Genomic DNA, 26172 nt, shown 5'->3' on the forward strand with positions numbered 1-26172 from the left:
GAGGCAATGACCAGTTTCAGGACTTACTCCAGGAACTCGAAGTTGGACTTTTTGTCAAGTGCATTGTGGGGCATGTCCTTGAAGAACCGCCTGGAGAGAGAGAAGTCATGGAGAGGTTGATGGTTGGAGAACAAGGCCATCAGAGTTGGGTCACCCAAAGCCACACATTGGTCTAGAAGCTCCCTTTCCCCTGCCAAATGTAGTAACCAATTGAAGGGAGAATATTAGAGTGAAAAAATTTGATATTAACAAAACCACGAAGAAAAAGAAAACCCCCAAATTTCATTCCTAGGAAGGACTCCAGCCCTGTGCTTTGGGATGCCCAGCTCTGGGACCTCCCAGTTGTTGGGCAGAAGAGAAAAATGGTGGTTCTATCTTTGGCCTCTAAAAACAAATGACCCAATGCAGCCAACGCAGATTGTTGGAGGGCCTAGCATTTAGTGGCCGAGTGTATATATGACCCTCTAATGAATTAATTCAGTAGTTCTCAACCAGGGGCAATTTTACACCTCCCTCTCCAGCCTGGAAACATTTGGCAATGTCTGGAAATCTTTGGTTGTCACATCTGGTTGGGAGGAAGGTGGTCCCACCAGCATCTAGTGTGTAGAGGCCAGGAACGCTGTTAAGTATCTTGCCATTCACATGATGGCCCTCCAAACAAATCATCTAGCACCAAATGTCCCTATTGCTGAGATGGAGAAACCTGGGAGGTTGATACAAGGAGAGAACTCAGGAATCTAGGACAAATGTTCTTTCCTGACTCACTTCTCTCTATAGAGTATCTGACAGAGTGGGATAGCAGATCCTGGAGGAGTATGCCAGCTGATTAAGGTAGACCTGTACTTTGGAAACCAAACAACAGGTAAACAGCAATGATATTCAGTTGTAGGACGTGAAGAGCCTATCCAGGATTCTTCCCTGGACGCAAGGTCATTTTCCTCCTACTTCTACCTGAAGGTGCTGGTGATTAAGATCCCAAATTTCCACACAGCCAATCATGGCAGCTTTAGAAAGTTTTCTGAGTCAAGGGTGAGTGGATGGCTCAGCTGGTGCCGACTTTGCTCAGGTCATGATCTCAAGATTTGGTTTGTGAGTTCAAGCCCTGCATCTGACTTGCTGCTGTCGGCGCAGAGCCCGCTTCAGATCCTCTTTCCCCCTCACTCTCTGCCCCTCCCCCATCTGTGTTCGCTCTCTCTCAAAAATAAATTAAAAATAAATAAATAAAATAAATAGAAGGTTTTCTGAGCCAGTGTTACGGGATTGACCCCCACATTCACAGAAAACCTCAGAGCAAGCCTGTGAAGTGAGGATTACAGGCAACACGGCCTCCAGCAATTCCCGTTGGCTTGAGGGAGCTGCAAAATGTACTCCTAGATAGCTGAACAAACTGGCTTGCTGTACGCACCTATTTAATTGGCAAATGCCCATCAGAGAAGAGGATTTTAGATCTTTCAGGGTTGTCCATTCATTCAAATATGTACTGTGCTCTCATTCGGTGCCAGGCGAAGGCAGCACCAATGCTGATTTCAAGGATTTGACAGGATTTCACAATCTAGTGCATGTGAACCATTCATTCCTAAGTACAGAGGATCCATACAGGGTAAGGTAGATGGGGTGGGCGTGAGGAAGAGGGGCCTTCAAGATGGAAAGGCCCTTGAGTTGGCTCAGTGGGAAGAACCTATGGCCACCATCCTGCTTGTTATGGACCTTTCACAGGCAAGTCCTGAGGTTTTCTGTGAATGTAGAAGGTGAACAGGCAACACTGGCCCAGTAAATTTTCTAAAGCTGCCAGAATAAAAAAGAGTTTACCAGGTTGAACAGAGAATGAGAAGAGTATGCCAGACAGCAGGCTCTGTGTCCCAGCTCCTACTGGAGCTGAAGACACAACAGTGAAGAACACAGTGGAAACCCAACATTCGAATATCTCCCAGGACTTTGCCTAGTGCTCAAAGAAACATTTACTGAATCACTTGAATGGCAGATAGGTGGAAGAAAAAGGCAGCCTGGAGGGAAGAGCAGCCAAAGGAGGCAGGGGACACTGACCAGAAATGGGGCTGGCTCTTTTTTCTAAGGACCAGACAGTGAGCGCCTTACCCTCTGTCAGCCACCACTTGTCCCCATGGCTCTCATGTACCCACTCTTGCTTCCCACCCTGGAGGCAAGTCCAAGCTGGCTAAGAGCTCCAGTCCCTGGAGGGTCCTTGAGGCCACATACCTGAGCTCCAGGCAGCCCAGCTGCAGGGCCATGCCCTCGCTGACCTTGCTGGCATAGCGTTGCATGTAGTCATTCCGTAGCTGGTGGGGAGAAAGACCAAGGTTGAGAGTCATGCCCTCCTTCCCTGTTTCCCTGACCTTAGGCTCCAAGAGATGGTGGGTGCTTTGAACACAATCTTGCTGCCCTGAGCTATCTCTCTCACACAGCCCACCATGCACAAATGTGTAGTGGATGAAGAGCAGAGGGGGAGACTCTCCCTTTGCTCTGCCTCTTCCTCTAGAATTCTCTAGAATCATGCCTCCACAGGCCAAGGCCTTCAGGTTTTTTGAAGCACTTTCAGACACATTTTCTTATGGCTTTATGAGGCTGGGGTTCAGATTCCTCTTTCCACTCTTCATTTTAGAGGTAAAGAAATAGAATTTGGGGATGAGTCAATCATTTATTCAAAGTCTTTTTGGTACTTAGTGACAGATGTCATTCACTCCACAATAAAAGTCTGGCTTTGTCTTCAGAAAACCAAGAGGGAGACACAGGTGAGAGCTGAGACCAGACAGAAAATAATGATGGCCTCTCACACATCCTCAGCACTCTGTGTCAAGTCCTGTGCTAAGCACTTTACATTTATTACAGCCAGTGGTGTGTTGGAGCAGCTCCAAACAGCTCATGAAAGCCAGTTATTAAATTTTATGAAGTTTTGCAAGCTGTATGATATCATATTGGTAGCTTGAAAAATGCCATGATAGGGGAATATTTACACCATGGAAATTGGCAAGTGCAATAAATCAGAGATTTTTTTCTTCAGAGAGCTGGTTTACCAGCACCCTGCTAGTGATACCATTTGGTCCTCACAACAACCCTATAAAGTAAATATTATTATTATCATCTCCATCTTCTAGAAAAGGAAATAGCTTCAGGCAGTTACATTAAGCCCCAGGAGGATACTAGGTTAGTAGCTGGCAAACTGGCCAGAAGCCAGGCATGTCAGAGTCTGTGTGCTAAGACCACCAATTCTCTTTGTACCTGCTCTGCCTGCCCATCACCAGGTCTCCTGAGAAGTAAATAGCCACCAGCAAAGTCCAAAAGTAGCTATACATATGGGGCAGGGTAAGCCAGCACTTAATTAGCCATAAGAGAACCAAGATGGAACAGCTGCCTAGGGACAAAGGCATGTCCCCAAGAGAAGTTTCCTAGATTGGGACCTCCAAAATCTGGGCTTTGTCTCTCTATCTCCCCAGGAAAGGATGAGTAATAGGGCCCTGGGGACAGGAAGAAAAAAATACTTCTACCTGTTGGTAAAAATAAAGTAGCGTTGTCCTGTCTTCTTTTAGGCTTTCCATGAAGTCCTCTGGTAAGTAGCGGATTTGGAGGTCATACCTGCAACAGGAAATTCAGACTCTCTGGTTGACTTAGGGAAACTTGTCATTTAAGAGTCTTCCCATAAGGCTCATGGCCACCCATTCAGGAGTTGTTTCTTCTTTCCCTCCTCTGTGGTCAGGTGGAGGACTGTGGGGAGACCATGGAGGACAGAGGGGTGGCAAGCAAGTGGTGGTCTATACTAGTCCTGACTCTCCACCTTTTCCCCCTCATGGCAATTGTTTTCTTTAGGTTTGCAGATCAGCCCTTGACCTGGTTTTCTATTTTCCCTGCCCTACTGTTCCTCCTTCTCCGTAGCACCAAGAGCATCCTGTCTGGGGATGTTCCTGATATCTGCCCTGGGAGAGGGGGTGTACTGTGAGCTCATGTTAAGTCTTGGCCAATAGATGCATTGGATGCTGCAAGAGAACTAAGCCTAAAATGCCACTCAGATTTTCTAGAATATTCTCAGAGGTTGGGAAGTGCTCCCAGGAATTACTTCCCTGGGCCTCCCCACTCCACATTCCTCTCCCCCCATTTGAGAGCCCAGGGCTCTTCTCCTACCTCCATTCAGCCTCCATGTGCAGACACTCGTACTTTTCCTGAACCTCACCCACTGTCATCTGCGGGTGTAGCCAGTGGATCTCATCCGACTTCATGTGCTTCAGCCTCAGGCCATAGCACTCACCCAGCTGGATGTTGGGCCCTATCCGTCCGCTCAGCAGAATGGAGGCAATGACCTCCTGGGGAGGAGAATAGAGAGACACAATTCAGATATACCCCTTCTAGGCTCCCACAGTCCTCATGCATCCCCCAGAAGTGTGATTCTCCAGGGTGGGGTTCCATCTCAATGTTTCATTTATCTCTGATTCTCTAGCACTTAGTGCAAGTTTTGGTGTACAGTGGGCTCTATCCGATGAATGAATAATTTGGTAAAATGAGACAGAGATAGAGAAACTGAGAGGAGAGAGGAGAGGCAAAGGAGAAAATGCAATGAGGCAAAGAAAACAGATTCTGTGCTTCTGCAGCACATTTCAACCAAATGGATTAATAATTACTGAGCATCCACCATGTAAAAGCACTCTCTGAATGGCTCCCAATTTAGCCAGCATTACTGAGCATCTATAGTAGGCACTCAAGGCACCTTGCATACATTATGTCATTGAATCCATACAACACAGGGAAGTAGGTGTTACATCTCCATTTGGCTGATGTAGGTTACACAGCTCATGGAATTAAGCTGGGGTTTTAAACCCTGGGCTAGTGGACTCTGTGGATTTCTACTGGGCCAAGCTGCTTCATGGGGTGCTGGGGCTGGGCAAGGCAGGATAGGATTCACATTAATGGATTAATTGGCACACTTTCCACATAAGAAGAATGGCCATAGGTAATAGAGTATTGACAAGAGATTAGGAACTCTCCTTATTCCTGCTTTCTTGTTGATCAGAAGTCAGCCTGCCTATAGCCTGATGCCATAGCTTCCTGGCCTCAAGCTAGAGCTGGATCAAGAAGAGGCCCACTGAGGGGCACCTGAGTGTCTCAGTTGGTTAAGCATCCAACTCTTGATTTTGGCTCAGGTCATGATCTCATAGTTGGTGAGATGGAGCCCTGCATCAGGCTCCACGCTGACAGCATGGAGCCTGCTTGGAATTCTCTCTCTCCCTGTCTTTCTGCCCCCACCCCCCACCCCTGCATGCATTCCCCTCTTCTCGCTCAAAATTAAAAAAAAAAAAAAAAAAGAGGCCCACTGGGCAGCTTCCTGGAAGCCATCTATAAGGTCCTGCCTAGTTCGGAAATCCCATTATTTTCAGTTTAATTCATGTTTCTCGTATGGTTGCACACATAACGGGTAAATTGAGCCAACTCCCAGTGGAGCAGAAAGTACCATCAAAGGCAAATTTTAAAAACTCTTCTTATTTTCACTAATAAAATATTAAACCCATATTTAAATAGTACTGTTTTAAAGAAATACCAAATTATTGGTCTGCCTGGACACCTACATGTGTTGTCCAGCTCTGCCTCCTGCCAGCTGTCTTCAAGTCCATGGAGTGGTGAAGCTAAAAAACCTTAAGCCTGAAAAATCCTTTCCCCATTAGGGAAGCAGATCCCCATCAGAGCAGTCAACTCTTGCTCTGTGAGACAAATAGCAAAACTGAGGCATATAAAGTACCCATTAACAGTTGTCACAAATCAGTTCAGGAATCAGAATTACCATCCAGGGATGGGAAAGAAAGCTGTGATCAATGGTACTTATAGTGAAAGGGACTCAGACAAGAGGGAGAGCTCAAGGCTGTGAAGTTGACCATTTTGTCATTATTTCCACCCATTTCTCCTGCTACTGACCCTTGTACTGCTCTTTCCACTCATACAATGATATTATCCAGAGACCCCATGTCATCACTGAGCCCATCTGGAGTCCCAGCTATCAGGTATTTTTAAATATAGAGTCTTCCCTGACCCAAATGAAACTTATTTGGCCTATGTCTGATTTCTCCAGGGCTGGGACCCTTGTAATTATTGGAAATTTCAAACATACATGAAGTACACTGAAGTCAAAAAAACAGTACCATAAACACTGATACACACATCACCCAGCTTCGACAATTACCAAAACTCTGCCATTTTTGCTTCATCTATTATGCCATTGACCACCCAACCACCACTTTTGACAGTTTTTTTTTTTTTTAGTTTATTTATCTTTTGAGAGAGAGAAAGAGAGAGTGAACAGAGGAGGGGGAAAGAGAGAGAGAGAGGGATAGAGAGAATCCCAAGCAGGCTTTGCACTCTCACTGCAGAGCCTGATGTGGGGCTCAAACTCACAAACTGTCAGACCAAGACCTGAGCCCTAATCAAGAGTTCGACACTTAACTGACTGAGCACCCCCCACCCCCCCCACCCCCCGTGTGCCCCTACAGTTCTTTAAAGGTAAGATTTACAGACATTAAAATGCATACATTTTATGCATACAGTTTGTATGTAATCCACATGCCAATAATTAAGATACAGGATTTACAGACATTAAAATGCATACATTTTATACATACAGTTTGTATGTAATCCACATGCCAAAAATTAAGATACAGGACATTTTAAGACACCCAGAAAGTGCCCTCATGTCCATTCTCAGTCAACCACCAAGCCCATGCTCACCCCAACTCCAGGTAACCAGTTTTTCCTCCCATTTTTACTTAGTTTCACCTGTTCTAGAACTTCATATAAATTGAAACATTTAGTATATATAAATCATTCTCCTGTTTCTAGATACCTGAGCTGTTTCTTATTTTTTTGCTATTGTGAATAAAAGTACTATGAACATTAATATACAGGTCTTTTTATGTAAATATGTTGTCATTTCCTGTGGACAAATACTTAGGAGTGAAAATTACTTTGTCAAAGGTAAGATATATGTTTAACTTTATAAGAAGCTGCTAAGATTATTCTGCTTTATATTTCCACTGTGATGTATGAGATATTCATTACACTACATCCTCACCAACATTTGGTGTTATAAGTCTTTTTTTTTTACATTTTATTTATTTATTTATTTATTTTTTTAAAATTTTTTTTTTCAACGTTTTTTATTTATTTTTGGGACAGAGAGAGACAGAGCATGAACGGGGGAGGGGCAGAGAGAGGGAGACACAGAATCTGAAACAGGCTCCAGGCTCTGAGCCATCAGCCCAGAGCCCGACGCGGGGCTCAAACTCACGGACCGCGAGATCGTGACCTGGCTGAAGTCGGACGCTTAACCGACTACGCCACCCAGGCGCCCCCATTTTATTTATTTTTTGAGACAGAGAGAGACAGAACATGAGCGGGGGAGGGGCAGAGAGGGAGGGAGACATAGAATCCTTAGCAGGCTCCAGGCTCTGAGCTGTCAGCACAGAGCCCGATGTGGGGCTCCAACCCACAAACCATGAGATCATGACCTGAACCAAAGTCAGATGCTTAACCGATGGAGCCACCCAGGCATCCCCTAAGTCTTTTTAATATTAGTCAGTTTAATGGTTATATATAGTATCTCATTGTGTTTTTAATTTGCATCTCCCTGATGACTAATGATATTGAGCATATTTTTATCTGGCCATTCATGTAATTTCCTTTGTGAAATATTTGTTCCAATTTTTCCCATTTTTCTGTGTTGTCTTTTTATTATTGAGTTGTAGACAATCCTTATACACTCTAGATAAAAGTACTATGTATATGTTTTATAAATACTTTCTCCAGGTCTGTACTATGTCTATTATTAATTGTCTTGTCAGTTTCTTTTGATAAAGTCTTCTTATTCAAAATTTTCTTTTATGGTTAGTGCTTTCTGCATTCTGTCTGAGAAATTTTTGCCTGCCACCAAATCATGAAGATACAATCCTGTTTTCTTTTATAAGCTTTATAGTTTTAACTTTTCCTTTTAGGGTCTGTAATCCATCTTGAATTAATTTTTGTGTATGGTGTGAGGTAGGGGTTAAAATGTACTTTTTTTTCTCATAAAGATCTATGGTTATTCAGCATTGGTTTTTGACTTTCATTTTCCAATTGAATTGTTTTGCTGCCTTTGTCAAAATCAACTGGCGGTATAAGTTTAGATTTATTTCTGGACTCTCACTTTCTGATTTATTGATCTTTGTCTACACTCTGCCAGTACCACACTGTCTGCATTACTGTAGCTTTAGAGGAGATTTTGAAGTCAAATAGCATAAGCCTTTTACCATCTCCTTCCAAGATTGCTGTGTTATTCTAGGTCCTGCATTTCCATATACATTTTTTGAATTAGCTTGTTACTTTTCTATTTAAAATGCCTATTGACTCATGATTGAGACTGCGTTAAATCTATAGCTTAGTTGGGGGAGAATTGACGACATCTTATCAACATTGAATCTTCTAGTCTGCAAACATGGTATATCTCTCCACTTAATTTTATTTTTCTTCAATTTTTCTCAGCAATGTTTTGTACTTTCAGTGTCTAGTTTTGCAGGTCTTTTGTTAAATTTATTCCTAAATGGTTTACGTATATTGATGCTTCTGAAAATTAAAAACATTTAAAATTAATTTTCTATTTTGGGGTTCACTCCCTTGGGTGGCTCCCTCTTCCCCAGGATTTTTCTTAATCTTCTGGCTGCTCAAGTCAGCCCTAAATTCTATCCTCTGATGCCTCAAACCAGTAAGGCTGCAGCTTTCTGCCCCTCCCAGCCCTCCCAGATTGGAAAGTGCCCTCAGGCAAAAAACCAGAAATTTGCAAATCTCATTCCTTACAGTTCAACTCTCAAGAGCAGGTTTCCCTCTAGTTTCTGCTGGTTATGGTCACTCTCCAGGGCTTTCAAGACCATTTCCTTTTTATCTTGTCCAGATTTTGCCATTGTTATCAGCAGGAAGATCAGTCCAGGCCAGGGATTCCACCATTTTTGAAACCTCTGTACTATTTTAATGAATAAATCTGTACTTTCTGCAAATGGAAGAAGGTTGGGAGTCAGAGAGCTCCCTTTAGAGCTCCATCAGAGATTCTGATGCTTTTGTAAACACAAAGAAAGCCCTGAAAAACAAAATCAAATCCTGGGGTCCTCTTCTTCTACCTTTTTATCTCCCCCCCCTCCCCTGCCCCCTTGCAGCTCATGGTATGGCCAAGGTCAAAATCCTGAGGCTGAGGGGTTGGCAGTGGCTGCAAAGCCAGGAACAGAGTAAAGGAGGAGGTGGGGCCAGGGGCAGAGATGCTGTAGTGGTGAAGACAACATTTACCTACAGGGGGATCCAGCAAAGGAGTAAATGTATTAAAGATAATGGAAAATGGGTTTCTTAATGTTGGAGAAAGTACTCAAAATAAGGAAAGAAGGCTAGAGTGGACCCTTAGGTGAGGCATTGGAATTTGAAGTATTGGTGAGAACTCATAGTTTTAGAGGGCTGGAGAGAGGGAGACAGAGAGAGAGAGAGAGAGAGAGAGAGCACTCTTGCAAGCCATGTACCCATGAGGAGTGAGCATGTGCAACTGAGAGCACATTGAAAGAGCCTGAGGTCAATGACACCAAGATAGTTATTTGCATACCAAACACTGAGTCTTAGTTTCCAAATACCCTCCTGCACTAAAAGGGTTCAGGGATCCTTGGAGAAATGCCTGATTACAGGTCTGGGGCAAAGAAAGTACAAAATAAGCCTGGAATATCTTTTTGTCCTAGAAAAAAAGGGAAGTATTTAGAGAATGTTGGGGATATATAACAAGGAAACAGTATTAGCTTAAAGGGGCTGGCATAGGACAGACACTTAAGTATAAAAATATATAATGACAGGAATGGGTTACATCCCACTGAATAAAACATAATCTGAGGCAGATAGATAAATAAATAAACTGGGGAGAAGGGAATATTCTTCCTTACAATAGAATGCCAACTAGCAAATATGGTAGAAGAAAGGATGGAAACAGGAAATCACCATTTGGCAACAAACTCAGTGTTGGTTGGTTCAGGCATGATTCATCAATGGATGATAAGGCTGGAGGGTGGAGATCTGATGATGAATAGGATATTGACATAGTTTCAGTGTACCTTCCCTCAGACTCTAGTCATACACACACACACACACACACACACACTAACCTGGCAGACACAAATGATCAGTTTATCAAGGTTAACATCATCAGTAGGAGAACAGGTAAACAAAGCATACCTCCCACCTTGATGTACTGAGAAGAGCACAGCATCTTTTCTGAGATATTCCTGCCAAGAGTTCGTGGTCAAGTCTAGTTATATAACCCAGTGAGGGGTCTCCTCACAGACCTATAGAATAAAAAGTCTGTACTCTTTTTTTTTTTTTAAGACCATTACCATTTTCTTAAATGTTTATTTATTTTTGAGAGAGACATCATATGTGCCAGTGGGGGAGAGGCAGAGAGAGAGAAGGAGAGAAAGAATCCCAAGCAGGCTCCATGTTGTCAGTGCAGAGCTGGATGCAAGGCTCAAGCCCACAAACCAGGAGATCATGACTTGAGCCAAGATCAAAAGTTGGGTGCTTAACCAACTGAGCCACCCAGGAGCCCCTGTTACCATTTTTTTTTAATTGAGGTATAATTAACACATAACATTATATTGTTCAGGCATACAACATGATTCAGTATTTGTGCACACTGAGAAATGATCACCACAACAGGCTCATTACCATCCATCACCACACATCATTACAAATTTTTTTTCTTGTAATAAGAACTTTTAAGAGAGGGAGAGCAAGCAGGGAAGGGAGAGATAGAGAGAGAGAGAGAGAGAGAGAGAGAGAGAGAGAGAGAGAAAATCCCAAACAGGCTCTGTGCTGTCAGCACTTGAACTCACAAACCATGAGATCATGACCTGAGCTGAAATCAAGAGTCAGAAGCTTGACCAACTGAGCCACCCAGGTGCCCCTCTTGTGATGAGAATTTTTAAGATTTCATTTCTTAACAACTTTCAAATATACAGCACAGTAGTATTGACTACAGTCACCATGCTATACCTACATCCCATAACTTATTTATTTTGTAACTAGAAGTTTGTACCTTTTGACCCCCTTCATCCATTTTGCCCATCTCCTCCTGTCACACCTCCCCTCTGGCAACCATCATTCTGTTCTCTATAAGCTTGGCTTTTTGTTTTGTTTTGATTTGTCTGTTTGTTTATTCATTAGATTCTACATATGAGTGAAACCATATAGTATTTGTCTCTCTCTGACTTATTTCACTTAGCATAATACTCTCAAGTCCTCTTCACGTTGTCGTGAATGGCAAGATTCCATTTTTTTTATGGTTGAGTAATATTCCACTGTGTATCTATACCACCCTTCTTTATCCATTTATCCATCTATCGACACTTGGGCTGCTTCCATATCTTGGGTCTTGTAAATAATGCTGCCATGAACATGGGGATGAATATATCTTTTTGTATTAGTGTTTTCATTTCCTTCTGATAAATACCCAGAGGTGGAAATTCTGGATCGTAGGGTAGTTCTATATTTAACTTTTTGAGGAACCTCCACACTGTTTTCCACAGTGACTGCACCAGTTTGCATTCCTGCCCACAGTTTACAGGATTCCCCTTTCTCCACCTCCTCGAAAAGGCCTTCGGTCTTGCAGACCAAGAACTTCTTCTATACTGGAGGACACCACAGAAACATGACAACTAAATGTAAATGTGTGTTCCTGGCCCAGATAGAATAAAATAGACACTGGAAGGACAGTTGGTGAAATTCAAATGGTTCAGAGGTAGTGTTACAGCAGTTTGGGCTTTCTCCTTTGGGTGGTTGCAGGCTAGCTCTGTAGGAGAGTGCCCTTGCAGGGGGAATAAACACTGGAGTATTTTGGGTGAGTGGTATTGCTGCAACTTGCTTTCAAAAGAAAGCAAGAAAAAGAATAATGACAGTGGACGTGTGTGTGTTTATGAAGAGACTGAGCTACTAAATATGGCACATGATAGATCTGAACTGAAAGAGGACTTAGCTACCTCCATTTTGATCTCAAACTTTCTTCCCCCCCCGCCCCAAGTTGATTTATTTTGAAAGAGAGCACAAGAGAGAGCAGGGGAGGAAGAGAGAAAGGGAGAGAGAGAATCCTAAGCAGGATCCGAGCCTCCAGAGCAGAGCCCAACTTGGGGCTCAAACTCATGAACCATGAGATCATGACCTGAGCCGAGATCAACAGTTGGCACTTAACCCACTGAGCCACCCAGGTGCCCATTGACCTCAAACTTTCTTATTAAGTCCTTCTTCCCAGCTTATCTTTTTCCTCCCAGCTTATCTCTTAACTCAGGCAAAAGACCCTGTGGGCAAAGCATCCCAGGATGGGAGTGGGAAACTACCCCTCAAGCAATAAGACCTTCCCTGAGCTAGCCAGACCCCATGTGACTGATCCTGAGGCAATGATCCATCTGACCTTCACTGCCACCAGTGAGGACCCACCGACACTTGTCCCACATTCTCCTTACATAAATCTGGAAGTGTTTTCAGCACTGTGGAGGGTCTTTGAGATGCTAGTCCCCTGCCTTCCCGTGTTGGTCTCACTGAAATCAATTCCTTTCTTGTTTTGCCACCACCCATCTCTCTGCCTTTGGATTTTGTCAGCAGTGAGTGGCTGAGCCTGCTCTGTTTGGGGCTCCCTGGAGCCAGATGCTCTTGCATCCCAGCTACAGGGCTACAGAACTATTGGGGAATCTGAGTATCTGAGTGAAAGTACTATGGGGGTTCTTTGTACCATTCTTTCAACATTTTTATATGTTTAAAGTAGTTTCAAAATCAAAAGAGAGGTTCTGGTGAGGGAGATTCCCAGGCACATGAGAAGTAAAGGTACCATATTGAATGAATAGGATTTCTTTCAGGCAAGACAAAGCCTCGCCCCTTCTCTTCCACTCAGTCTCTGAGAAGGGCCATACTGAATCCCCCTCTTTGCTCTGTGGGTGGTGAAACTCTCCAGGGCACAGCTTGTGGAAACATTTCCCTAGGTTTCTTTCTAAAAAGTAACCAATTTCTGTTGTATTGGTGGTAGGGTAAGACTCATTCCAGATCCTTGGAGTAGAAATTCACTGAGACTCTATCCAACAGATTTTCACAGGAATATAGATTTCATCTCCAGATAAGGAAGAAGTTTGGTGCTTTCTAAGTATAAAATGCATTACTTGGGAGGCTGCCTGGTGCTGGGAAGATTCTTACCTGGGGAGCATTCTTCCCAGAGGGGCAAACCTGAGAGAGAGGTTCCTGGAGACAGACATCTCCACCTACTACCACCATCACCTCACTGGTTACTGATGAAAGCATGTTGTATAATAAAGAATTTGGCTGGTCTTTGTCCTTGTTTCTGGGGTGGGAGCCTCTGAACCCTTGGGGTTTCTTAAGTGGTAGTGTCTTTGTTGTTGATGGTGTGCCTCTTGGACCACACTTGAATATATGCTCATGAGGTGAGTCATGGTGGGCCCCTAGATAGTGTCAGGATGAGACCAACCATGTGATTAGAAGTTCCGGAACTTTGAGCCATGTGATATCAGCCTGGCCTCCAGGGAGAGGAGGAGAGCTGGAGAGTTACACAGCCAACGAGTCAACCAATCAATCAATCAGCTGATCAATGATGCCTACATAATAAAACCCCAATAAAAACTCTAGTTCAGGTGAGTTTCCTGGTTTGTGATGTACATTGATGTGCCTGGAGGGTGATGTGTCCTAAGGACATGGAAACTTCGTGTTTGGGGACCTCTTCTACTTCATCCCATGCATCTCTTCATTTGGTGGGTCCTGATTTGCATCTTTTATAATAAAACTGTTATCATCTTCGGTTCTCTGAGTCATTCTAGCAAATTAACAAACCTGGGGGATGGGTGGCAGGAACTCCCAAATTTACAGCCAGGGGGTCAGAAGTGTGGGTGGTCTGGGAACCCTGGAGCCTGTGACTGGGTTTTGAGGAGAGGTGTCTTGCTGGGGACCGTGCCCTCAACCTGCAAAGTGTATGTGAGCTCCAGAAATGTGTTGTGTCAGAACTGCACTGCAAAGTGAATGAATCCCTCAGGCTCCTTGTGGGGGAAACAAGGCTGCCCACCAGGGGCGACACAGAGCACTAACTTTGGGGTCACATTAACCCAGTTCTGACATATACTTTAGTAGGCTGACAAGCTCCTAGAGCCAGTCTCCTTCCTGCTGTTCACTACCCTTGTCATATGAAGTCGCAGAAGTTCCTTCTCTCAAACCAGCTGCAACTTCCTCTGACGTACTCATGTTGCAAAGCACTGTTGGGAGCTCCAATGCACACACAGAGCCTCCACTCAAGGAGCATCTGTTCAGTGGGTAGGAGGAAACCAGAGGCTTATCGTGAGGGGGCCCACTGTGGGAAGGGGAATCAGTTTACAAGAAGAGGAACGTGGAGGTTCTCTCCGTGAAGAGTCAAGTTTGATCTCACCAAGGGGGCTTTGGTATCAGCCCTGCCCCTCTCACTTCACTGCCTCTTCTCTGATGTTCTCACAGCTTCTCAAGCAAATGGTGGGAGCAGCAAAACCAGCCCTCTGCCCACGATTCATAAATTGCCACTAGTGAGTCAATGTTTCTTTCTCTATTAATAAATCACTTTTTAAAAACAACAGTTTAAGACGTTTATCTATTCACTAAATTGCCATAAGTAACATGACAGAAAAAAACTGTCTTAATTTTATCACTTGTTATTTAGATAAGCCCAGGATGGTTTTTGTTGTTATCCTTCCTTCCTTCCTTCCTTCCTTCCTCCCTCCCTCTTTTTCTTTCTCTTTTTCTCTCTCTTTACTTTTCTTTTCTTTCTTTTCTTTTCTTTTCTTTTCTTTTCTTTTCTTTTCTTTCTTTTCTTTTCTTTCTAGTAGGCTTCCCATCCAGCATGGAGCCCAATTCAGGGCTTGAACTCAGGACCCTGAGATCAAGAGCTGAGCTGAGATCAAGAGTCAGACACTTAGCTGACCGAGTCACCCAGGGACCCCCCCAGGATATGTTTTTTATTTTATTTCTTTTGCTAGAGGAAAACCTTTACTTCTGCCCTTGGGAGTGTTACTGAAAAGCAAACTCTCACACTGCCCCTGGCTCACACCTTCATGTATACAGGGGAATTTCTATGGCTTTTCTTCCTGTTTGGCTAACATTGATTTATTTGCTTTATCAAGTAGTGTAAAGACCTCAAACCACCTTTGCCTCTCTATTCTTGGGCATTTCCTCTTGTAAGCCAGAAACAAAGAAGAGATAGGACTGAAGGCTTGTCCACATCCAGGATAATTTATTTCCCGAAAGAAAATGTCACCCAAGCAATTAAGGACTCAGGCCACCTTCTCACTCCTTTATTGGTATTCGGGCACATTTTCTTTTTCTATATGAAATAGATTTTTGCATCTATTGTGAGGTATGGCCTAAAGTAAAGTTATTTTCACAAGGGTATCTAACAGTAAGTGATTATGTGTATTGGGCTGTTTTCTTCTCTCTTTTTCTGTTCCTTTGATCTAAAGGTCTATGTTTGTACCTCAGTCACATTTTATCACTTCTTTAGTAATCTCTGTAAGCTCACGATTTTGTCAGGTTCACCTTTTCTTTTTTTTAAACGAAACACCTAATCTTGTTGTCATTGTTTGAGCTTACTAAACACATTCATGTTAGTGGCTGAGTTTTTAGAAACAACTGAGATGACTTCATGGCCCTTCATTGAAATTGCCCACGCCTTACCTAAGGTCACAGCCTTTCCTGGGGGCAATCTGCATCAGGGCCCAGTCACTTCAGGCTTAAAGGCCTTGTCCTTTTGGGGTAATTGCATGGCTCAGTTGGTTAAGTGTTCGACCCTTGATTTTGGCTCAGTTCATGATCTCACAGTTTGTGAGTTTGAGCCCTGCCTTGGGCTTATGCTGATAGTGCAGATCCTACCTGGGTTTCTCTCTCTCCCTCTTGCTCTCTGCCCCTCCCCCACAGTCTCTCTTTCTCTAAAATAAATAAATAAACTTAAAAAAAAATAAAGGCCTTGTCTTTTCATCCCAACACAAGAGCTGTCTGTGGAGCTCTCTGTGGTAGGTCTATAACACACCCAACCTTCTCCCTCTGCCTGATCCAGCTTTGGTCACTGCCTCCAGGAGAGTTTCATGACAGGACCCACTGACGCAGCTCTTGGGTGCAAACCTGCAGGTCAGGGTCTGCTTCACAGGACTCCCACCTGTGGTACATTCACATTGTTTTCCTGGCTTGATCTCTCTCCTTACTCCTTGTTCTAGGAAGGCAAAATGCTCCTCTTTAAAGAAAAAATTTGTTTGAACATTTATTTATTTTTGAGAGAGAGACAGATGGAGTATGAGCAGGGAAGGGGCAGAAAGAGAGGGAGACACAGAATCCCAAGCAGGTTCCAGGCTCTGAGCTGTCAGCACAGAGCCCGATGTGGGGCTTAAACCCAAAAACCGCAACATCATGACCTGAGCCCAAGTCAGGTGCTTAACTGAATGAGCCACCCAGGTGCCCTCAAATGCTCCTCTTTTTAAAGATGACTGAATTTACACTTTTAATAAATTAAAGGTTTGGTTTGAAAATATCCTGTTTAAATTCTATTTATAAAGGCTCCACTTTGAGATTGAGGGCAAATTTAAACAGATGACTTTTGTTGAAACCCGCATTGGTTCTCATTTGCTACGTGCTAGGATAGGATGCAAAGTCTTTAGCCTGAAGCATAAAAGTCTCATCTCCCTCTCTCACCTCAATGTGCTGTCAGCTCCAGGCTCCCTGGCCAAGCAGACCATGCTCTCCCAGCCAGGAGGACCCCTTGCTCCTGTCTCTCTCCTCTCCTCCTGGTGAGCTGCTGGGCCCAGTCAGCACGGTGAGGTCTTCCCTGACCTACACTAATAGGGTCTGTTTCCTGCCCTGGGTCCCCAAAGAACTTTCCATACACATCTGGTAAGATACTGTTATGGGTGGAACTGTGTTCCCCCACAAAAGATATGCTGAAATCCTAACCGTCAGTACCTTAGAACGTGACCTTGTTTGGAAATAGGGTCTTTACAGACTAATCAAGTTAAATGAGGTCATTAGTGTGGGCCGTAATCAATATGACTGGTGTCGTTATAAGAAGGGGAAGTTTCTATGTAGAGGGAGGCATGCACGCAGGGAGAAGCTGTCACGTACGAAGGTAAAGGCTGTGGGTGACATGTCTATAAGCCAAGGAATGCCAAAAGATGGCAGGCAAACCACTAGAAACCAAAGAAAGGCAAGGAGGAATCTTTCTCCTTCAGGTTTCAGAGGGAACATGGTCCTGCCAACACCTTGATCTTGGACTCCTAGCCCCCAAAACTGTGAGACAATGCCTTTTTGTTGTTTAAAATTACCACACTTGTGGTATTTTGTTACGGCACTCTTAAGAAACCAATACAGACATTTACTAATTAGGACTAAGGCATTTGTCCACGTTGACCTTTCTAGCTTTTCAACTGTAAGGTCAGAAGCCAAATCTGACATATGATATCATCCCCTACCCCAAGCCCAGTTCTTGGCACAGATATTTGAAGAATGGATGAATGAATGACTGAATATGAGCCAGCTCTCTGGCTAACAAATAGGAGTTACAAAGGACAGAGACTCATGGTCAAAAATGTTCAAGAGATCAGGAGTGTGGTGATTAGTACCATAGGCTTTAGTGTCTACTGGATCTAGCCATGGCTGTGTGGTCTTGGCCCGGTCACCTAACTTTATTTCCTCATCTGTAAAATGGGAACATATCTCTTCCACTATGGGATTTTTGGTGGGACTAAATAAGGTAGTATAGGATGTAAATAAATAGAGCATATATTAAGTTATAAGCATGTTAACTGTCTTCTCCTTCATCTTCTAAGGGGGTTTATGTGCACCAACCAATTCTTGGACTTCTGTAGCATAAACTTGGTGATGGGAAGGGTAAAGTGGAGAGGTCTAAATCCAGTTGGGTTTGACTTACACTGAAAGAAGCAATGACTGAAGGGAGAAAAATAACAGATCTTGAAATAAACAATAGAGGGGAGAAAGAAAAGGGGCTGCCTGGGCCAGAATTCAGGAATCCAAAAGTACAAGTAAAGATGTTTCTGGATAGCAGCCAACCTAAATGGATATTAAGAAATGATTATGAGAATTTTAAGAAATTTTGCTATCTTGAAAGTGAAACCCCAATACTGTTTTTCTCCTGAAGAGGATAAAATTTTAAATTGATTTTCAATTCTTTTTAGATGATATACTAATTACATTTGTGACACTGTGACAATATGGCACTGTACTGAGAATAGCTTCAAGGGAAAAGGAGGCTGGTCAGCTTCATGCTGGTTACAGATACATAAGGAGCTTAGCACAGTGGTTGGCACAGAGTAGGTCTCAATAAATGGTGACCATTATCATAATGGGCAGGCAGAGGAGAAATAGGTATGGGATCAGAAGGGTCAAGACAACTTGGGGAGCTGGATTAATTAACTCAAGAAATCTATAACTGAGATATAGATTTTGAGATCCTGTAGGTCACGATCTTGTGGTTTGTGAGTTTGAGCCCCACATGTGCTGTCAGCACAGAGCCTGCTTTGAATCCGTGGTCTCCCTCTCTCTCTGCCCCTCTCCCACTTGTGCGTGCGTTCTCTCTCTCTCTCTCTCTGTCTCTCTCTCTGTCTCTCTTGCTGTCCGCTCCTCCCTCGCTTGTGTGTGCGCTCTCTCAATAAATAAATAAATAAATAAATAAATAAATAAATAAACTTTAAAAAAAAAGAATTAAAAAAAATTTTTTTCAGAGCCTAAAATGGAGTCCAAGCATGCCTAGGCCAGAGGGTCTTGAGATTCTCCATACCTGAGAGGGAACTGGCACCTTCAGAGACCCACCCCATGGTAGTGGCTAAGGTAAGAAGAGGGAACCATGGTTGCCGGTATTCCAACAGCCATTTAGCTGTGTACAAGGAGCACAGGTGATTGAAGAAAATAGTTTCTGGCAAAGGGATCTGATGGTGTTTCCAAACCGAAGCCAGTACTAGCAGCAGCAGATGGCTAAAGTGTAGAATGAGCCTTGTAGGATGTCAGGTCATGGCCATGAAGAAGTTGGCTGGGAAGAAATAATGCAGAGAAAAGTGACTTCCTTCTGCTTGGAGCAAGCAAGCCATCAAAGGTTCTGTTCTCAGGGCAAAAGCTCACTATAGCAGGCTCCTTCCTTCCTCTTCCTGTCTGCCACACATAGAGCCAGGAAGTAAAACCCCGAGAAAGTACAAAAAATCAGGTCAAAAAGGCAACAAGAGACCTTCTCTTTAAACTGATAAGAACAGATACTACACTTGATCTTAGCCAAAAGGCCGAGAAGCGATGAGAAAGGATTTCTCTTTAAGTGATTCAAATAGAACATAAGAGGTGTCTCTGAGAAATAAAAATATTCTGTTAAAATAAGACCATTCTGTCAAATGTTTGGATTTACTAATAAACCACAAGGAAGGGCTCTTGATGTCCAATTGAAATTTGGGAGGAGTGAAGACCACTACAGATCAGTCAGGAAAGTATCAGGTGGATTTCACATACTTTTTTGAAAAATCACCCTACTAAAATAAGTCTTCAAGGAATGATTTTTTTTTAAGTAGTCTTCATGCTCAGCACAGAGCCCTACCCGGGGCTTGAACTCACAACCCTAAGATCAAGACCTGAACTGAGATCAAGGGTTAGATGCTTAGCCAACTGAGCCACCCAGGGTGCTCTAAGGGATGATTTTTGTGATTCATTTGTAAGGATGTAGTGTGTGCCTCAACAGGAGGGGCTGGTCACACGGGTCACTTCAACACATTGGTGAAATTTTATTTCTTGCACAGGGTGATGGGTTCGGGGTGATCATTTCACCATAATGTTCCATAACTCACATCTGTGAGTCTCCATGGGTGCAGCTGGCATTTGGGGACAGACGATTCTTGGTTGTGTGGTACCATTCAACACCCATGGCTGCAGCCTGAAAAATACTTTGCCTCATGCCCCAGTGTCACAATGTGACAATCAAAAAAGGAGGCCCTTACATTGAAACACCTTCCAGGAAGCGTGGAACAACCCCCAGGGAGAACTGCTGACTCATCTCTTCAGTACCTGTTTTCTTCTGCACAGAGCAGTCATTACATAAGAGAGCCTCTCAATGATTCGTTTCCCTGCATTCAACAATTATGCATTGAGCCTGTGACACATATCGGCCCCATTCCAAGTGCTATGGATATATGTGGATATAGCAGTGACAAGACAAAGTCCTTGCCCAGAGGAGCTCTCATCCCAGTTTGATACCAAAGAGATATACATTCTATATCAAGAATTGGAAACATGTTCATATCTTTGAGTTCTATGCCTGGAAGCATGCTCTGGATTGAATGTCTGTGTCACCTCCAAATCCATATGTTGAAGCCCTAATCCTCAATGTGATGGTATCTGGAGATGGAAACTTTGGGAGGTAATTAGGTCATGAAGGAGAAGCCCTCATGAATGAGTTTAGTGCCCTTGTAAGAGCAACAAGAGAAAGATGAGATCTCTTTCTGCCATGTAAAGACACAGCAAGAAAGTGGCCAGGTCTGGAAGGAGGCCTTCACAAGAACACAACTGCCATCTTGGATGTCCAGTCTCCAAAACTGTGATAAATAAATTTCCGTTGTTTAAGCCTCCCCAGTCTGTGGTATTTTGTTGTAACAGCCAGAGCAGACTAGGACAAAGCATAAACTGCGGAAATGACTCAAAATACAGAGGGGCGCCAGGGTGGCTTGAGCATCCAACTCAGGTCATGATCTTGCGGTTCATGAGTTCTAATCCCCTGTTGGGCTTGCTGCTTTCAGCACAGAGCCCACTTACGATCTTCTGTCCCCCTTTCCCTCTGCCCCTCCCCTTCTCACACACACACACACACACACACACACACACACACACACTCTCCCTCTCAAAAATAAATAAACTTTAAAAAAATGACTCAAAATACAGAAATACCCTGTGTAAAAAGAAACTCACTGTAGAAATTTCTTAAATAGCAAAGTCCTCACAGCAAGAAGCCAATCTAAATAGTTTGAAAAGGGCCATGAAAATAATGGGAGGGCAGCACAAGGTTTATATGCTAGTTTTAAAAATTATCTAAAGAGATTGGAAAACTTTTGGAAAATGGTTCTATTGTAATAAATGGGAGGTATAGGATATGAAATCATATACAAAGAATGATAGTGCTAGGAGCTGAAACAAACAAATCCAGAATGAAATATATCAAAATGTGAACAGTGCTGTTTCGGGGTGGTGCATAGCCACACATATGTTTTTATTCTTCCAGGTTTCCTGTGTTTGAACTTTTGTATACAATGTGGTAGTTCAGAGGATGACCTCAGGAGTAAGAAACTGTTTTATTTCTGATTTGCTTTATGAATTTGGACAAATTAACTTCTCTGCTCTGGATGCTTCATTTGTAAACTGTAAACATTTTCCTATATCATGGAGTTCTCTCGAGGAGTAAATGAGATGATGTAGGTAGAGAGAGAGCTTAGTGTAGTGCCTGTGCACAGTAGTGCTAAATAAAATGCTTTAGTAGTATTGGATGAACATGCATTCATTTTATAAATGTTGGATACCATTTGCTAACATCGTGCTGAAGATTTTTGCATCTATGTTCATGAGAGATATTGGTCTGTAGTTTCCCTTTCATGTATATCATTCATAAATTCATTTTATAATTGTAAAAAAAACTCTTCAAAAATTATTGTTTTAGTTCAGCTATTAAAACAGGCTTGGTTGTGCAGATTAGGCATTAAAAAAATCATATTCGAATGGTAGGAGCAGACATCATCTTTCAGCTTGAGACAAATGCCATAGTATATGCCTGTGTGTTTGGCTCATATGCTACCAAGTGGAGAACTCATACCCTATGTATAAGATCAACTTTTAAGAGACAAATAAACTCCTTGTAAAATATAAAACTCTAAAATTAAAATGCTGGCTAGCCAGTAAATTTCACAGAGCCAGAGAGAAGAAGGATGGCCAAAATTCACTGAAGACATGATGAAAATGAAGTTGAACAGATATTTTGCTTTCTAGATCCTAGAAAGCAGAGCTCACTGATGTAGCCACAAAAATATAATCTCTGATTCTACAGACACTCAAATATTCAAATGTTTATTAAGCTTGTAAATCTTAGGCTGGAATTTTGGAGCCTTAAGTAAATTTAGAGATTCCTTAATGTGACTCTGTTTTTAAATGAAGAAAGTGAGGCCCAGGGAGGTCAAGTGACTTGTCCAAGAATATCCAGGGAATTCTACTTTGGGCCAGCTAAAATTCTATTACCCCTCCTACATGTTATTACTTATGAATGGCAATCTCCCTTCCAGTCAACTTCCTATTTGGTCTTTATATCAAGTGATCTGGAAGATTACTGATCTCATTTGAGTACTCTCTAGGCATCAGTCCATTCATTCATTCATTCATTCACAACATCTATTAATTGCCCACTCTGTGTTAGGCTCCACGTAGGCACTGGGGATATAATGGTGAGTAAGACACAGGCCTCCTATTTCCCAGAGGCCACCTCTGTTTCGAGATGGACAAGAGGCAGTTACTGTCAAATTTAGATAGGGACAATGGGAGATGGCCATCTCCAGCCACCTGATGCCCACCCACACACTTCCTCTTCTCCTCTGCCTCATCCAGCCTTCTCCTGTCATCCCTTCATAGATCTTTTAAAAGTATTTTGTGAATTCCTAGACCCTATAACATTACCTCATACCCCGGGGCTTCCCACCATCTAAGTGATTCTGATCATCCTTTTCCAGGGAATGTTGAGCCAGATGGGTATTCTGCAGGCAGAGGTTGAGTCCTTTGAGGCAGTGACCAGTCTCAGCCCCTGAGATTCTAATTCAATGAATTTGGGATGGGACTTGGAAACCTGGTATTTAAAAACTCCCTGGTGACTCATATCATCTGCCTCATCTAGGAAGATCATTGTAGCGGATATATAAACCAATCTGCCAGCCCTATTTACAGCACTTCTTGGACATTTACTGCCACAGACCCAAGACATTACCCCCTGTACACATCAGATCAATCAGAAGCTCTCTCTTCCCCACTAGAATTTGGAACTGAGACATGGAATTCTAGCCAGTAAATCTCTATTGGCTTTATAAATGGAATGTATCCATCTATCCATCATTAAACAACTACTCGTTAATTCATTCAGCAAATTGGGGAAACAAAAACAAGTCCCTCTCTCATGGAACTTATTTTGTACCGAGGGTGGTGTTAATATATATACTAATATCTCAGGTTCTGATAAGTACTAAGACAAACAAAGCAGATACAGTCATCAGAATGGGGATGGCCCAAAAGTCCTCTCTGATAAGGGGGAATTTGAATGATTCCCAAAGGAAGTAAGGGAGGGAGGAGTGGCTTTCTTTGTGGGGCTAGAACCTTCCAGGCAAAGAAACCGTATCATACAGAGTCCCAAAGTGTGCAGCCCCAGTGTGCTTGGTGCGTTTTTGCAACTGTGAAGAGGCCTGTGGGTTGAGGTAGAGAGGACTGAGTGAAGTGACAGGAGGAAAGGCAGAGAGGGCTAGGCCAGGGCTTGGCAAACCTTTTCTGTAAAGGTCCCGGTTATTAATATTTTAGGCTTGAGGGCTATGTGGTCTCTATTGCAACTACTCAACTCTGTTGTTGCAGCTCAAAGGCAGCTATAGACAATATGTAAACAAGTGAGTGTGACTGTGTCCCAATAAAACTTTATTTACAAAAATGGGTGGTGGGCCATATTTGGCCTGCAGGCCAGCCAACATTGGTTGTCAGCCAAGGTAAGACCTTTGGATTTTATTTTCAGTGAGAAAAGTAGCTATTGGACAGTTTAAAGGAGAGTAGTGAAAATAAATAAATATAAACAAACAAAAAATAAATAACAGAGAGAAGTGAAATGTTCTAACCTATATCTGAAATACATCTCTACAGCTGACTGATATTTTAAAGATTCACCATAGTCGCTTCTTGAAGAATGGACCATAGTGGGCTATGGGCAGAAATAGTTAGCAGGCAAGCACATCATTCCAGGTGACAGGTCTTGAGAAGGAAGTGGTCAGAACTCGGGTGTTCTGATGGTAGGGTTGACAGGATTTCCGGAAAGACTAAATACAGTGTGTGAGAGGAAGAAAGAATTCACAAATGCCTCTGAGGTCTATAGCCTGAGACACGATCAACGGAGAGAGCAGAGCTGCAGTTACTGGAGCTAGGAAAGACCGGAAGAGAAGCAGAGTTTGAGGAGGGGATTTTGGGTATGATCCTTCACGCCGAAATCAGATGTCCAGTGGAGACAGCAAGGTGGACACCTGAGCTGGAGGCATGGGAGGAGATCATGGAGTCAGTGCTATAAATTTGGTCACCAATTTCAAGCTATATGGCTGGGTGAGATTCAGTCAAGGAACCAACCTATGGCATCCCATAGTGTGACAGTGTCATAAGAAACATCCTTCCAGGGCACAGGGTGGCCACAGGACATCCTGGACAGCGGTGGGGAAAGGTAGCATCAGTCCATGCTCTGTTGTCATTTCCCAACACCTAGGTTTCACTTCAGTGTGGGTGTGTAGATGTGTGCAAAGTGCTCACACTCACCTGTGTACTATATACATGAATCTGTGTACGCTGGAAGGGGGTACCACCAACAGACACTGTGATCCTAACTGATGGCTGCAATAGGTTGAATGATGACCCCAAAGAGATATGTCCAGTCCAGAATCTGTGAATATAACCTCATTTGGAAAAAGGGTCTTTGCAGATGTACTTAAGTTAAGGATCTCAAGCTGGGATCATTCTAGACTCCCTGGGTGGCACCTAAATTCAGTAACAAGTGTCCTTCCAAAAGACATACAGACAAGAGGTGCACAGAGGGGGGAAGAGGAGGGGATGTGAAGACAGAGGCAGAGATTGGAGTCCTGTAGTCCTAAGCCAAGGAAGCCTGGAGCCACAGAAGCTGGAAGAAGCCAGGGAAGAGTCTGCCTTTGAGTCCTGCCAGCCCTTTGATATGGGACTTCCAGCCTCCAGAATGGTGAGAGAGTACACATTTCTGTTTAATAAGCCCCTGGTTCTGTGGTAATTTGTTACCGCAGCCCTAGGAAACAAATACAACAGCTATACAAGTTCTGAGTTCTCAACACACCTAAGGGATAGTTTTTAAAAAGTGATCGAAGAACAAAATAATAAAAGTTAGCATAACTTATCACTCTGAGAGCATTCATTCTGATGTGACAAAAGCCTCTGTCTAACAGGGACGCTCGGCAATGCAACTGCCAGATTAAAAATAGAAACGTAAGCATAGGCACCTGACTGCTAATTTGTCGATATAATGAATGTAGGCATCCAGATAAATACAGAGAGGCTCAGAACTCTGCGTGCTTGCCTGGCGCTCGCCTCTGCAGGCGTCTGTGGGTGGGTGGGCTGGCCTGGTAAGCAAGTGCAGGAAATGGGGAGGGGATGCAGAAAGGAGGAGGTCCTTGTTCATGTGCCTTTTTTTTATATCACTGTGAGAGTCTCTGTGGTAATGTTTTGTGGTCTCCTGGCTGAACCCTTTCCTCTCAGGTTTTCAGGGACTGTCCTTAAGTATGGTGCACTAGCCTTGCATGGCTTTGTGTATTCTCCTTAGGGCAACCTGTCTTAGAAACAGCAACTTTCTGGGACAAGGATTTCCTCTTGCACTTCAACCTTGTGGTCTCACCCCCAGGGACATCTGAAGGAGGGCGGCGGGGCTCGTTCTGGGAACAAAGAACCTGAGACCATGAACTTTGGGGCTGGAGACACCTCCTCTGACCACATGGGGTTGCTGACCCTGTGCCGTAGTCCATTCAGGTTGATGTAACCGAGTGCCGCAGACTGCAAATGTTTATATCTCATGGTTTGAGATGCTGGTAGTCCAAGATCAAGGTGCCAGCAGATTCGGTTTTTGGTGAGAGCTCCCTCTCTGGTTCACAGATGGCTGGTTTCTCTCTGGGTCCTCACATGGCAGACAGAGCTCTGGTGTCTCTCCCTCTTCTTGAAAGGACACTAATCTCATCATGGGGGTCCCACCCTCATGATTTCATCTAGTCCTAATCACCTCCCCAAGGCCTCACCTCCTAATAGCATCACATTGGGGGTTAGGGCTTCAACACATGAATTTGTGGGGTTGTGGGGGACACAAAC

General features: G+C 43.4%; 1 protein-coding gene and 1 pseudogene across 7 annotated transcripts in view; both read right to left on the reverse strand.

Annotated features, from left to right (window-relative positions):
* The window catches only part of PTK2B (protein tyrosine kinase 2 beta), a 125755-nt gene that overhangs the window by 27951 nt on the left and 71632 nt on the right, over positions 1-26172 (reverse strand). For 6 of the 7 annotated variants that reach the window (XM_081795602.1, XM_060653639.3, XM_060653640.3 and 3 more), the window contains exons 3-6: positions 4132-4310; positions 3501-3588; positions 2215-2294; positions 28-90 (exon numbers count right to left, since the gene is read on the reverse strand). In XM_081795602.1, coding sequence (XP_081651728.1) covers positions 28-90; positions 2215-2294; positions 3501-3588; positions 4132-4310 — 410 coding nt within the window. Of the gene's footprint in view, positions 1-27; positions 91-2214; positions 2295-3500; positions 3589-4131; positions 4311-8817; positions 9008-26172 lie in introns of all 7 variants that reach the window. The other variant, XM_060653642.3, reaches the window with a different exon arrangement.
* LOC132693499 (U2 spliceosomal RNA) lies at positions 19218-19337 on the reverse strand (annotated as a pseudogene).

The sequence above is a fragment of the Panthera onca genome, chromosome B1 (genome assembly GCF_046562875.1).
Source record: "Panthera onca isolate mPanOnc1 chromosome B1, mPanOnc1 haplotype 2, whole genome shotgun sequence".
NCBI classification, from domain to species: domain Eukaryota; kingdom Metazoa; phylum Chordata; class Mammalia; order Carnivora; family Felidae; genus Panthera; species Panthera onca.